Source organism: Portunus trituberculatus, chromosome 12, assembly GCF_017591435.1.
Source record: "Portunus trituberculatus isolate SZX2019 chromosome 12, ASM1759143v1, whole genome shotgun sequence".
In the NCBI taxonomy this organism is placed as follows: Eukaryota; Metazoa; Arthropoda; class Malacostraca; order Decapoda; family Portunidae; genus Portunus; species Portunus trituberculatus.
Window position 1 is genome coordinate 4,371,732 of NC_059266.1, and position 13,807 is coordinate 4,385,538.

General features: G+C 40.1%; 1 protein-coding gene across 1 annotated transcript in view; it reads right to left on the minus strand.

Annotated features, from left to right (window-relative positions):
- Positions 1-13,807, minus strand: part of LOC123502612 (synaptogenesis protein syg-2-like) — a 307,361-nt gene that overhangs the window by 59,758 nt on the left and 233,796 nt on the right. Inside the window, exon 3 of the mRNA XM_045251777.1 lies at positions 12,777-12,903. Within this exon, the coding sequence (XP_045107712.1) occupies positions 12,777-12,903 (127 nt within the window). The remainder of the gene's footprint in view (positions 1-12,776; positions 12,904-13,807) is intronic.

A 13,807-nucleotide genomic window follows, 5' to 3' on the forward strand; every position in this document is an offset into this window, starting at 1 on the left:
CTGAGGGTGAGTCTTTATATCCCTGAAGAAAGTTGTTCGTAGTTATGTGGATAGGAAATGTATGTAGACCATGTGTGGCGAGATTGAATAATGGCTGCACCACTGGACCCTGATTCCCTTGTTAGTGGTGTAGTGTTCTGTGTGTGTAAGCATGACTTGCTTCTAAGACTGAGATGTGTGTTTGTGTGCAGTGCAGTGGCGTGGTGCTTGGCTGCCAGATTGGAGTGCATAACAGATTGATGGAGATGTGGTAGTATGTTGTAGTTCGGTGTTTACAGATTGATGGATATTGAATTCTTAACTCTTCATTATTGGGATCCATTTTTACTACGAGTTTATGTATGATTAGACGATTTTATTTACATTAAGAAAGACCAATGGAGATCAGAAGATTAATGGCCAGAGTCTCCACTATTTTAATCCCCACATACTTGTCTGATACTGTTTAAAATCACCAAATAATAAGCAGAATATATATCAAAGCATGTCATGGTACTGAAGAAGTTAAACTAATTATTGAGTCATGCAGCTACTTCCTTTTTTCCTCTCTTTCATCTCCAACCCCGTACAATATTGGGAATCTGGCAGGAAAATAGGGGTTTTCGGGTAGGGAAAAAAAATAGGGTCAGACACTGGTTCTTTTCACACACACACACACACACACACACACACACACACACACACACACACACACACACACACACACACACACACACACACACACACACACACACACAAGAAAAGGTAACTTCCAAGTGCTTTGCTTGTGGTGGCCGCTATGTTTTTGATTTTGCTCTTGCCATATAGTAGTTTGAAATTCACTGACTGATTGATAGTAAATTATAATTATTATTTCGAGGGAGTATGTGGCATATTGTCTTATCTTCATGTTTTTCCTCCTTCTCCTCCTCCTCCTATTCCTCCTCCTCCTCCTCCATCTTACTTTTATTCTTCGTTCAAGTTTTCGTTATGTTCTCACTCATCATTCTTTTCTCCTAACTCATTGTCTTCTTCTTCTTCTTCTTCTTCTTCTTCTTCTTCTTCTTCTTCTTCTTCTTCTTCTTCTTCTTCTTCTTCTTCTTCTTCTTCTTCTTCTTCTTCTTCTTCTTCTTCTTCTTCTTCTTCTTCTTTTCATCAATTCCACTACCACCACTTCCACCACGATTCTTGCCAGCTCAGCAAGTACCACACCCTCCTATCCCTCCCTCCCTTCCCTCTCCTCCCGTCCCTCTCCTCCCTCCCTCCATCCAACGATACCCTCCGCTCCTGCAGCCACTTGGGTATTCCACTCATTTCGTTCGTATATCACCATTCCTTATCATATCAGTTCTGCGTACCACACATATATTTCCTTGAGCGTGTTCGTTGCCACCACACACACACACTCTCCCTCGTACCCTAGCGCTCTCTCTCTCTTACTCTCTCTTTTCGACACACACACACACACACACACACACACACACACACACACACACACACACACACACACACACACACACACACACACACACACACACACACACACTGGCACTCACTCGTTCTCTCCTTTGCTGGCTGAATCTTTCTCCGTCTTTCTCTGTTTGTCATTCTGGGCTCTCTCTCTCTCTCTCTCTCTCTCTCTCTCTCTCTCTCTCTCTCTCTCTCTCCTACAAACATATAGACTTAACAACTTTTTATCGCATGTTCCTCTCTTTTTACACGTTCCATTACTATAATCATTCTGTCAATCTTGCTTCTGGTCTTCCTCATTGCTTTCTCCCTTCCTTGCCGCAGCTTGTCCTCCCCTCATTCCTCCCCACCAATCACTGCGACCAAATATATGAAGTCCTTAATCAAGTTGAGGATCCTGTCTTCATATTATTTTTACAGACTCTCCCTCCTCTCTCTCTCTCTCTCTCTCTCTCTCTCTCTCTCTCTCTCTCTCTCTCTCTCCTAGCTAATTTTTCTCTTGTTCTTGTTCTACTACTACTACTACTACTACTACTACTACTACTACTACTACTACCACCACCACAATTTGCTGTAACTCATTTAACCTCCATTTACCTCCACAGGCTCATTATTCACTATAGAGCCGCTGCTTTCTCAACCTTCCATTACTCATTGGTACATTATTGCTTCATTACTTCACTCTTCTGTTGAGGTTAAATTGGATGGTTGGGTCCATATATTTATTCACTTTTTGTATGCCTTGTTATCTATCTATCAGTGTTAGTTCCTCCTCTTTACATCTTAGCCCTATCCGCTCCAGTACGTTGAGTAAAGGTGCGTCTTCACGAGAGAGGGCGATAAATAAAAGGTTCCAGTGCATTTAGTGAATAACGCCGTCCATTATGCAAAGTGTAAAAAGTGAGGGAAAGCGTGAGCAATGGCCGCTACTTACTTAGACTCTCAAAGGGAAAGAGTGGGTGAAATACTGCGCGATCCGGTACTAATGTCAAGAGGTGTGCTGTGTGCTGTGTGCTGTGTGCTGTGTTTGTGTGTGTTTTTAGTCTTCTTGTTATGATGTACAGGTTTTATATTGTTGCGTTGTTATTGGAGTGTTGTTTTTGTTAGTGTTGTTATTATTGTTGTTTTCATATGATTGTTATTGGTGTTTTTCTTCACCGCTGGAATAGGAATGCTGAGAGAGAGAGAGAGAGAGAGAGAGAGAGAGAGAGAGAGAGAGAGAGAGAGAGAGAGACTTTGACATTACCAAGGGAGAAAACTAAAGGGCACAGATAAACGGATAAAAGACACAATAAAGAGATAACCTTTGAAGTGAGGAGTGAGAAAGAAAAGTAAAAGTGAGTCTCCTTGAAAGTGGTAATCCGTAGATCAAGAAGCAATAATATTACAAGAGGGACAAAAAAGACGACAACCGAAATCCTTAGAGTTATTACGAAACAGGAACCAATAACTTACAGTAACATTAAGGAAATTGAAAACGTGAAAGCCGCCGTAAGGTTGTCCCCAGTGTATCAGAGAGAGAGAGAGAGAGAGAGTTGGAGGTAATTCGGTACACAAGGACAGACATACATATAGACAAACAGAACATACAAGACAGACAGAAGAGTAAAAAAAAGTCAGACAATCATGCAGAGGTTTTGACACACACACACACACACACACACACTCTCTCTCTCTCTCTCTCTCTCTCTCTCTCTCTCTCTCTCTCTCTCTCTCTCTCTCTCTCGCTGACACACATATCCATCCACACACAGAAAAAGACCAGAAATCAAACAAAACTGCGATAACAACAAAAATAACATACAAGGTAACAAAAAAGGACAAGAACACACACAATTACAGAGGAAAAAACAAAAAAATAAACACGGAGACGAATATAACCAACACACGCAAAAAAAAGCGAAAAAAAAAGAAAAAGGTAAAACAAACAAGTATTCTTCTCCACTCATCCTCATGAAAATACAAATAAAATAGAAAATACGAGGGTGAAAGCACAAATAAAAGAGAAAATACGAGAAAATAAGCGATAAAATATTACGCTTGAAAACAGGGAGGCGGTGTTGGTGAGGGTGCAAAGCTGAACGTAAGCTTGCCGATCCTCCAAGCTTATTCCCTGAGTCAATAATGTGGATCCCTCGGGGTTTAGGTTCAGATTCCCTTACTTATTTATTGCTAGCGTGTTTAATGCGCGAAAAAAAGTAATAGGTGTTGATTCTGAACGGCTCTTATGATTTGGTCTCTCTCTCTCTCTCTCTCTCTCTCTCTCTCTGTTTTTATTGTGTGTGTTTAATGAACAAAAATACTCTCTTGATTTTGTTTAATTTGTGAATTTTTCGTTTTGTTCTCCTTCTTGTTCTTGTCCTATCCTCTTGTTGTTGTTCTTCTTCTTTTTCTCCTTCATCTTCTTCATTTTCATCATCATCATCATCATCTTCTTCTTCGTCTTCTTCTTCTTCTTCTTCTTCTTCTTCATCATCATCATCATCATCATCATCATCATCATCATCATCATCATCATCATCATCTTCTTCTTCTTCTTCTTCTTCTTCTTCTTCTTCTTCTTCTTCTTCTTCTTCTTCTTCTTCTTCTTCTTCTTCTTCTTCTTCTTCTTCTTCATTATCATCATCATCATCATCTTTTCTTCTTCTTCTCCTTCTTCTTCTTCTCTTCTTCTTCTTCTTCTTCTTCTTCTTCTTCTTCTTCTTCTTCTTCTTCTTCTTCTTCTTCTTCTTCTTCTTCTTCTTCTTCTTCTTCTTCTTCTTCTTCTTCTTCTTCTTCTTCTTCTTCTTCTTCTTCTTCTTCTTCTTTTCTTCTCCTCCTCCTCCTCTTCCTCTTCCTCCGCCTTCTGCTCCTCCTCCTCCTCCTCCTCCTCCTTCTCCTTTGTGGGACAGATTGTATAAGTTTTTCATTGTTTGTGTGTTTAAAGTAAGGTGGAAAAAGATCACCTAGGCGACCTTTGTTTCTTATTGGCTTATTGCTTCTCTGATGAAAAATAGGTCTTTGTTTGTCCTCGCGTCTTTGTTTTCCTTTATGTCGGGTAGAAAAAAAAATTAAGACTTTGTTGGTACATTTTTTTTAATGTTTTTTTTTTCTTTGTTCGTGAATAGAGTAGACGAATGAGTTTTTTTTTTTTTTTTTTTTTATTTGTTAACTATTTATTCTTCAATCGTGTGTCTACTGCAAAGTCAAAACATTACTTTTTTTTTTTTTTTCCCTAACGTACATGTTTTTACGTGAAGAGATTTAATGACACAATTAAGAAAACACGGAGAAATGTGACAAATAAGAAATAATATGACATGAAATAAATTGAAGGAAAAACAAATAGATATGAGACTTACAAATTATAAAAAATGCAATGTTAAGTAAGAATATTGGAAAAATCAGACCAAAAGAAGAATATGAAAGATAGAAAAGGTGAATTAGAGAGAGAGAGAGAGAGAGAGAGAGAGAGAGAGAGAGAGAGAGAGAGAGAGAGAGAGAGAGAGAGAGGAGGGGGAACAACCGTGTAAAAAAAAAAAGAGAAAAGTAATGGAGATAGAAATAGAACGGAAGGAAAGAGAAAGGAAAAATATATAAAAAGAGAAGGGTATTTGTTATCGGGTAAGAAACATCGAAAATACGACCCCGATATCGAAGCCTTGAAGTGTTACTGTTATGTGTTCTGATCCCTTATATCGGATGTTTGAGAGAGAGAGAGAGAGAGAGAGAGAGAGAGAGAGAGAGAGAGAGAGAGAGAGAGAGAGAGAGAGAGAGAGAGAGAGAGAGAGAGAGAGAGAGAGAGAGAGAGAGAGAGAGAGAGAGAGAGAGAGAGAGAGAGAGAGAGAGAGAGAGAGAGAGAGAGAGAGAGAGAGAGAGAGAGAGAGAGAGAGAGAGAGAGAGAGAGAGAGAGAGAGAGAGAGAGAGAGAGAGAGAGCGCTTGGTAGTAGATTTTCCCCTCAAGGTGAAACTTAGTGCCTGCAGATTCTCCCTATTAAGAAAGAAAAAGTTGCAAAGTTTTCGCCAAAGGCATTATGTGTGGCATAGAGAGAGAGAGAGAGAGAGAGAGAGAGAGAGAGAGAGAGAGAGAGATGGCCATTCGTGATATGAGGAAGAGGAAAGATAGGGAGGGAAGAAGAGGAGAAAAGAGAGGAAAGGTGGAAGAAGAAAAGATAAAATCAGAGGAAAAGACACGTTGGTAAAAGGGATGATAAATGCTGAGAGAAAGAGGAAAATGTGAAGACATGATGAGCCAGTTTTAGAAGAGGAGAGTGGGGAGGAGAGAAGAGTCGGTGTAAAAGGCGGAGGAAATAATGTGTGGAGGAGAGAGAAGGCAGGAAAAGGAGTGATTATGAGGGATTATGAGAGAGGAACCTCCATGGGAAAGGAAGAAAGGAAAAGAGGGGGAGAGTTTATTTTTCATTTAGTTGAGTGTGATCTACTACTACTACTACTACTACTACTACTACTACTACTACAACTACTACTACTACTCATAATACTCTCTACTTATCAATGAAGTATCTTGAAGTATACAATATATCAAGCAATGTTTAAGTGAAAAAAATTCAGACAAGTCAACTGAAAAAAAAGAAAAAATTGCTTGCAGCGTCTTTTCCCAGCATCACACTGCAGCCAATCAGGGCGGCCCATACCTTAAAGTGGCAATCACTTGTATATTTTCATTGTAATTCTCCTTCACAATAGCTGAATAGTCCACATGATTTCTGGCACAATACAGTGATGAAATAATTTTGATAGAACCTCTCTCTCTCTCTCTCTCTCTCTCTCTCTCTCTCTCTCTCTCTCTCTCTCTCTCTCTCTCTCTGCGTTTTAAAACAAAGTTGAGCCGTGAAATATTGAATATCAAAGTTATTCACGACTGACTTTTCATTTTTGAGAAGGTATAAATCTCCTTCTCTCTCTCTCTCTCTCTCTCTCTCTCTCTCTCTCTCTCTCTCTCTTGAAATCATACACCCGGAGCAGCTTTTGAAATGTGGCTCTTTGATGAGATACAGTACCACCACCGCACTCATTACACGCCAGAAGTTCCTGTGTCCGTGTTTTCATGTCACCTTTCACGCCTCCCTCTTCACACCTTAGCGTTACACTTCCTCCTTACTCAGTGTTTGCAGACGACTCATACTTCTTATCTTATCCTGGGAACTTGATTTTACTCTCTCTCAGTGTCCGCATTAGTAACATGAGTATCGTGAGTAGATAGTGGCGTTAGCTTCGCACTTTCGTCCTCCGGTGGCGTGAGAGGTACTGCCACTAGATCGAGTCCTTCGTTAGAGACCATTTCTGTTATTGTGGCATAGTTTTGCTTAACTATGGGAGCTGCTGTTACCGGATATTGCGTGCGCCGTGTATGCAATAGTTGAGTGCCGCAGTGAGACTTATGATTGCAGAGGGAGAGAGAGAGAGAGAGAGAGAGAGAGAGAGAGAGAGAGAGAGAGAGAGAGAGTCGTACCTAGAGCCAAACAAACGGGAAGTAAGAGAGTAAACGCAAATTGGGGAACAGGTATATGAATAGACAAACAAATAGAAAGAAAGACAAACTGATAAAGCAAAGCAGAAAGCCTTATAGACAGGCAAGAAAACACAAATAGACAGATAAATAAATAGACGGAAAGTAAGAGAGAGACGCAAATAGGAAAACAAGTATATGAATAGACAGACAAATAGAAAGAAGGACTAACTGATAAAACAAAACAGAAAACCATGAAGACAGATAACAAAACACAACTAGGCAGATAAATAGACGGAATGTAAAAGAGAAACGCAAATAGGGAAACAGGTATATGCACAGACATACCAAATAGAAAGGGAGACAAACTGATAAATAAAAGCAGATAAATAGACGGAAAGTATATGCACAGACAGAAAGGGAGACAGACTGAGAAAGCAAAACAGAGAGCCACATAGACGGGCACCAAAACACAATTAGACAGATGAACAGACATGTAGAAACAGGATCAAACAGGACAAAGCAGTAAGTAGGCGGTACACAGGTGGGGAACGAAGTATTTAATTATGTACCGAGCTGGGGAAATTAAACAGGCAAATGGAATTATTTAACAATACATGACACAAACTCTGATGATGCATAGCTAACTGTTAAACGAAATGTGGAATGGCTGCACAGAGAGAGAGAGAGAGAGAGAGAGAGAGAGAGAGAGAGAGAGAGAGAGAGAGAGAGAGAGAGAGAGAGAGAGAGAGAGAGAGAGAGACTGGGTATATTGGAAGGAAGACAAACACTGCACTACTACCGTGACAGAAGACACTCCGATGTATACTGACAGGTGTGTGCATATTAGATAAGATCATGTTTGTGTGTGTCTGTCTGTCTGTGTGTGTGTGTGTGTGTGTGTGTGTGTGTGTGTGTGTGTGTGTGTGTGTGTGTGTGTGTGTCAGATGGTGCGTGACATTTCTGACAGGATGTGGTTGAAAACTGCATGCTGGTATGTAAAGGATGGCGTGAGTGTTTGGCAGAGAGATTGTGTGACTTTGGGATAAAATGTGTGTGTGTGTGTGTGTGTGTGTGTGTGTGTGTGTGTGTGTGTGTGTGTGTGTGTGTGTGTGTGTGTGTGTGTGTGTGTGTGTGTGTGTGTGTGTGTGTGTAAAAAAAGGTTGTCATTTTGCTTGATGGAGAGACGCAAGGCAAGGCTGGGTGGGCAAGACAAGGCAAGGGAAGGCAAGTTAGTTTAGAGGGAAAGTTTCCGAGGCTGACCACGTAAAAAAGTAGCACTAATTTTTAAATGCCCTGTAAAGTAGATATAAGTAAGGATATATCAAAGAGATGAGAGAGAGAGAGAGAGAGAGAGAGAGAGAGAGAGAGAGAGAGAGAGAGAGAGAGAGAGAGAGAGAGAGAGAGAGAGAGAGAGAGAGAGAGAGAGAGAGAGAGAGAGAGAGAGAGAGAGAGAGAGAGAGAGAGAGAGAGAGAGAGAGAGAGAGAGAGAGAGAGAGAGAGAGAGAGAGAGAGAGAGAGAGATGGTGGGCGTGGAGAGCACGTGTGTTGTCTTGAATGTGTGTGTGTGTGTGTGTGTGTGTGTGTGTGTGTGTGTGTGTGTGAAATGGGCAGGTGTGTGGTGTGTTTCATCTCAGTCATCAAATGAGTTTCTGCTCCGCGGGTCCCAATTCCAGTGGGTGGCGTGTAATCAGCTGCGGCGATAAGATAACGGGTGACAAATTGCCCAACGATAGTGAAAATGAACTCAGAATAGCGATACTTTATCGTAAGGTGGCATAACGAAGCCTGGGACCCCTTATCGGTAATGACCAGTCGTTGAGGGCGCGGCACACACATTCCAGATACAGTCAATAGGTGATTAATGTCACGTGTTACCTGTGTTCTTTGTCTCAAATGTGATATTGTCAGCCACTAATTTTGGGGCTAAAGGAATTCGAAAGCGTAGGAAATAATTTGTGGTTTTCTTTCAAGCTGGAGAGGACTGAACGCAGTCAATAGTGATTGATGCAGCTCCTAACCTGTACTTATTGCCTCAGGTGTGACAGTGGCGGGCATTAATGTTGGTGCCTGAGGGGTTATTTTATCTTATATTTCTTATTTTGACTGTAAGAGGATGACAAATTAGGGATACACCCAATGTTTAATAAATGTAACTCTGACCTTTTCTTCTCGATTCAGAGTTTCATTGTGTCAAACATTAAGGTTAATTCTGAAGCCACTAAATTTAGTGATTTTTTTTTTATCAGAAAGAACAAAACATATTCGGAGAGTCAATATGTGAGTGATGCATCACACCTCGTCGATTGTCCTTGTAATCATCGTGTGAAGCGTAAAACTATCACATCGTAATTCTAAGGTTATAAGAATATAGGTCCTGAATATTTTTGTCCAACACTGAAAGTATAAAAACACATTCCCGAAGGAATCAATACGTGATTGTTGTGGAAGGAACACTACGTACACCTTTCGTCCCCGGCTCAGGTGTATAATTCCGGGGGACCAATTTTGGGGCTAATGGAATTTAAGTGTAGAAAACAAGATGCCGTTTTATTCAAAAGCTGACAGTGACACTGGCACGGTCAGTACGTGATTGCTGCAAATGTTTCTTCTTCATCTTCATCTTATTTTTATTCTTCTTTTTATTATTATTATTATTGATTATTATTATTATTATTGATTATTATTATTATTATTATTATTATTATTATTATTATTATTATTATTATTATTATTATTATTATTATTATTGTCATGGACAAAGCGTTACTATATTATTAATTTGAGTTCTGAAAAGAAAATTAAAGTTCAGAAAAGATGACATTTCTTCCTGATGTAGATATAAAACTAATTTAATCAGTAGATGATTGTGTAACCAATAAAAACCATGGCACATCTACACAATCTGCTTCAGAGAAAAAAAACATCATCATACGTCCATCCTGCTGTCGATAGGACTTAAACAAAATTCGAATTTTCAATCTTTTCTTTAATGTCAGATTGTATAAAAGCAAAGAAATTCTCCTAAAAGAATCAGAAGTGATTAAAGAAACTGAAAAATACACCGCCTACACCTGCAATTTTTGTCTGAGATGTGATTTTATCTGGAGTTCTGGACAGACAATTGAAAAAAAAGAGTATTTCTAAATAGAGACGGAAAAAAAATTGTCTGATTAGCGCCACGAATAATTGTAAGCTTGTCTCACGCTAGACTTGATCGTGTGTTTAGAGAGTTTCTATCTTAAAGTTCGCTCTGCATGACAGTGAAATTGTTGTTTTGTCTAAATGAAGAAAGTAATAGTTCAAGCGCCACAGAGAAGGTCAGTAGAATGAACAACCAGTTCGAGCACACAGATGTATAAAGGAAATTGCAGTTTTGTCAAAATTTCAGGCATATTCAAGCTCTCAGAAAATCAGACTATGGAAAAATCTCAGTTTTGCTTAATGTTTATGCTGTATTGATTCCGCAAGACGGCTGGAGTTTCGCAAAGGATACGAGAGACCCATTCTGGCAACTTTGAAATGGTATTATCCTGAGGGTGTAATCGCCCACATTAGGAGGTAGGAATGCCCGGAGAGCCTGTCAAGATGGGAACACTATGGCCTCAACACCCAGAGCTCCCACGTAGGACTGCCGCTCCGACCCGCCAACTCCGACACTCTCCCATAACTGGTTTACCCACAACTGCGCTTATGTTCCCTGCCAGTCACCACTCACCCAACAAAATGCCCAAGAAGCCGGTTAATTGCCCGCCCACAATTGCCTTCCACAGACAGGCCGGGATGCGGTGAGGCGGAGAAGAGTGAGCGGGAAGATTCTCAGGTGTAATGCCATTTTGTGGGGGAAGAAATAGAGGAAGAAAAGGAGTGAACACAATGGTAATGGTGATTTGAGGGTGGCGGCTCACTCGGAAAATTACTTACCCAACGCTGTGCCACGTGCTGCTAATGCTGCTGCTATTGTTGTTATTGTTGTTGTTGTTGTTGTTGTTACTGTTCTCACTGAGATAAAATCAAGAAACGTGGATACACCTGTTGAGAACCGTGTGTGTGTGTGTGTGTGTGTGTGTGTGTGTGTGTGTGTGTACCTGGTGACATAGTGAAGGACGAAGATAAAGAGGACGTGAAGGGGAAGGACGTGAAGGAAGAAGGATGGGGAAGGAAGAGAAAGAATAATACAAACGAGGAAAGGGAATAGGGGAGTATATGAGGAAAAATAATGAAGGGAAGAGGCGTGAGGGAAAAGGACCAAAGGGAGAAGAGGAGGGGAAGGGTGTTAATAAGGGTTGAAGAGGCAAGAAAGTAACGAAAATGAAGTAATGGAGTGAAATGGCTTGAAATTAAGTAAGCCACGGGATGAAATGAAAGAAAAATGGAGTGGTGAAGGTAAATAGTTAAAATTACAAGAAAAAAAATTAAAATAAAATAGTGAAATACTTAAGGGAAAAATATTGGAGGTAAAGTGGAATGGTGATGGTATGAAAGTATAGGTAAGGGGGAGGAAAAAAAATATACGTGGGGAAAAAAGTTTGCTTGGGATTGAAGAAACATTTGTTGGAACAGAGAATAAAACTGTGTAAGGAAAAAAAAATGAAACGATGGGAGATAAAGGAAATTAGCGTTGGAAAGAAGGAAAGAAATGATGAAGGAAGAAAAGATGAAATTAGATTGATGGGGTTATGAGAATTTATTGTAGACAGGTGTGAAAATAAGAAAAGGAAAAACAGAATGATGATTAGCGAGAAACTGGTATTGTGGAAAAGGAAAAAAATAAGAAATAGGAAAACAAATAGGAAAAGTATTGATGGGGAGAAGAGAAGGAAAAGAACGAAGGTGAAGAAAGAAATAGAAAAAACTGAGAGTAGAGAGAAACAATGAAAGAAAGGAAGACAAGATAGGAAGGTGATATGTGATGAAGGGACAAGAACAAAGGAGGAAGAAGATGATAAGAAGGGATGCCAGTGATAGCGATGTAGGCAAATTAGATAGTGAGACGGTGGTGGTGGAGTGAGATAAGAATATGGAAGGAGAGGAGGTGGATTGATGATAGGTAGAAGAGGAGAGGGTGTGATAGGCTCTCTTGTGGAATAATGAATAGGGTGAAAGAGAGAGAGGGATGAGGAAAGTATACTGCTGATGAAGTTATAATGAACGAAGGAGTTTCATAGAGGGAGAGAAGTATGAAGATTAGTGACAAGGCAGAAAGGAGAGTGAAAGGAGTGTAAGAGAGAGAGAGAGAGAGAGAGAGAGAGAGAGAGAGAGAGAGAGAGAGAGAGAGAGAGAGCATTATTTCTATTCTGGAGTCTGAACGATACATGAAATAAAATAGTTATTAATGTCAGAAATACATTATTCGTTACTTTTTTAATGCATTTTATCATTTCAGCTTTTTTATACATTTTTTCTCAATTACTGAATTTAATTAAGTTATGTTGGATATTTTTCTTGAGCTAAATTATTCTTTTATTTGGTGTTCATATTTTGATACTGCTAATTTCAGTCATATGTTATTCTTCTTATAGATTCCATGTATTCGATCGTTTCTAAACCTTTTTGAAGCGTCATATTTTTCTATTACATTCTGTTACATTATGATATTTTTTTGTTTTCTGTTTTCTGTCTTTTTTTTTTCTTTATTGTTTTCATATGATTCCTGGACGTCAGCTTGAGATTCTTAATATAGTTACGTTATGAGAAGCGTGTGAAAGTTAGATTATACCTCCCGTGATTCACGATACAATTACGTGCAGAGGAAGGATGACGAGATAAAAGAGACAGGGATTTGGAGGGGAGAGACTAAGAAGAATGACATAGGGAAGGCCAGAGAGAGAGAGAAATACATATAAGAGAGAAGATACATGTGAGTGACAGAACTTACCTGTAGACCGGCCTTCCCGTGGCGCCGTTATACACCAACACCAGGATCGGAGAGTCGTTGGGCTGCGTCAGGTCACAAGGCAGCAGGGCGCTTCCACCTACGGGCGCCACCACCACTGCCGCCTCGCCTGCAACACGAGAGAAACACGTCACTTCCTCTCACATCACCAGCTTTATCGTTATTTTCATCATCGTCATCAAAGCCATCATCATTATCGTCGCTGTTATCATCATTGTTATTATCTTCACTGCTGTGCTTCCTCTTATCATATAAATGGATATCTTCTTTTCGTCGTTACAGTTCTCCTCCTCTTCCTCTTCCTCCTCCTCTTCCTTCTTGTCCTCATTTTCCGTCTGCTCTTCCTCTTATGCATAATGTAGAAAGGATAATCACAATCTTGGTTAAGAAGCGCGCGTGTTCACACACACACACACACACACACACACACACACACACACACACACACACACACACACACACACACACACACACACACACACACACACACACACACACACACGGACCGTTTTCAGTAATGTCCGTGTTCCAAGTGTTGCACCGCCTTCCTTTGCATAACTACAGACACTCGTAAGGTTACCTCCTGCACTAAGAGTAAATTCCGCATTTTTCAGCTGAGTTCCATTGCTGGCGATGCGTTTTTACAGTAACATGATAATTTACCACTTGCACTCTTGCCTAAATTGTGGAGAAATGGAGACTTGAGAATGCAGTGAGGAGACACGAAGCGTAAATTAAAGGCGAAAGTAAAAACCCGGAAGGACAGAAGGTAGGAACACAGTTTATTGCAACAGGAAATGCCCGACACACACTAAATATTCAGAAATTTAGGAAAAATCCATTGCTGAAATATTCCTGGGTCATGTGTATGTGTGTGTGTGTGTGTGTGTGTGTGTGTGTGTGTGTGTGTGTGTGTGTGTGTGTGTGTGTGTGTGTGGGATCCTTGTTACCGTACGAAGGTCACGTAATGAATAACTTCAAGGCAATATTTTTTAAGCACATGCATACCATCT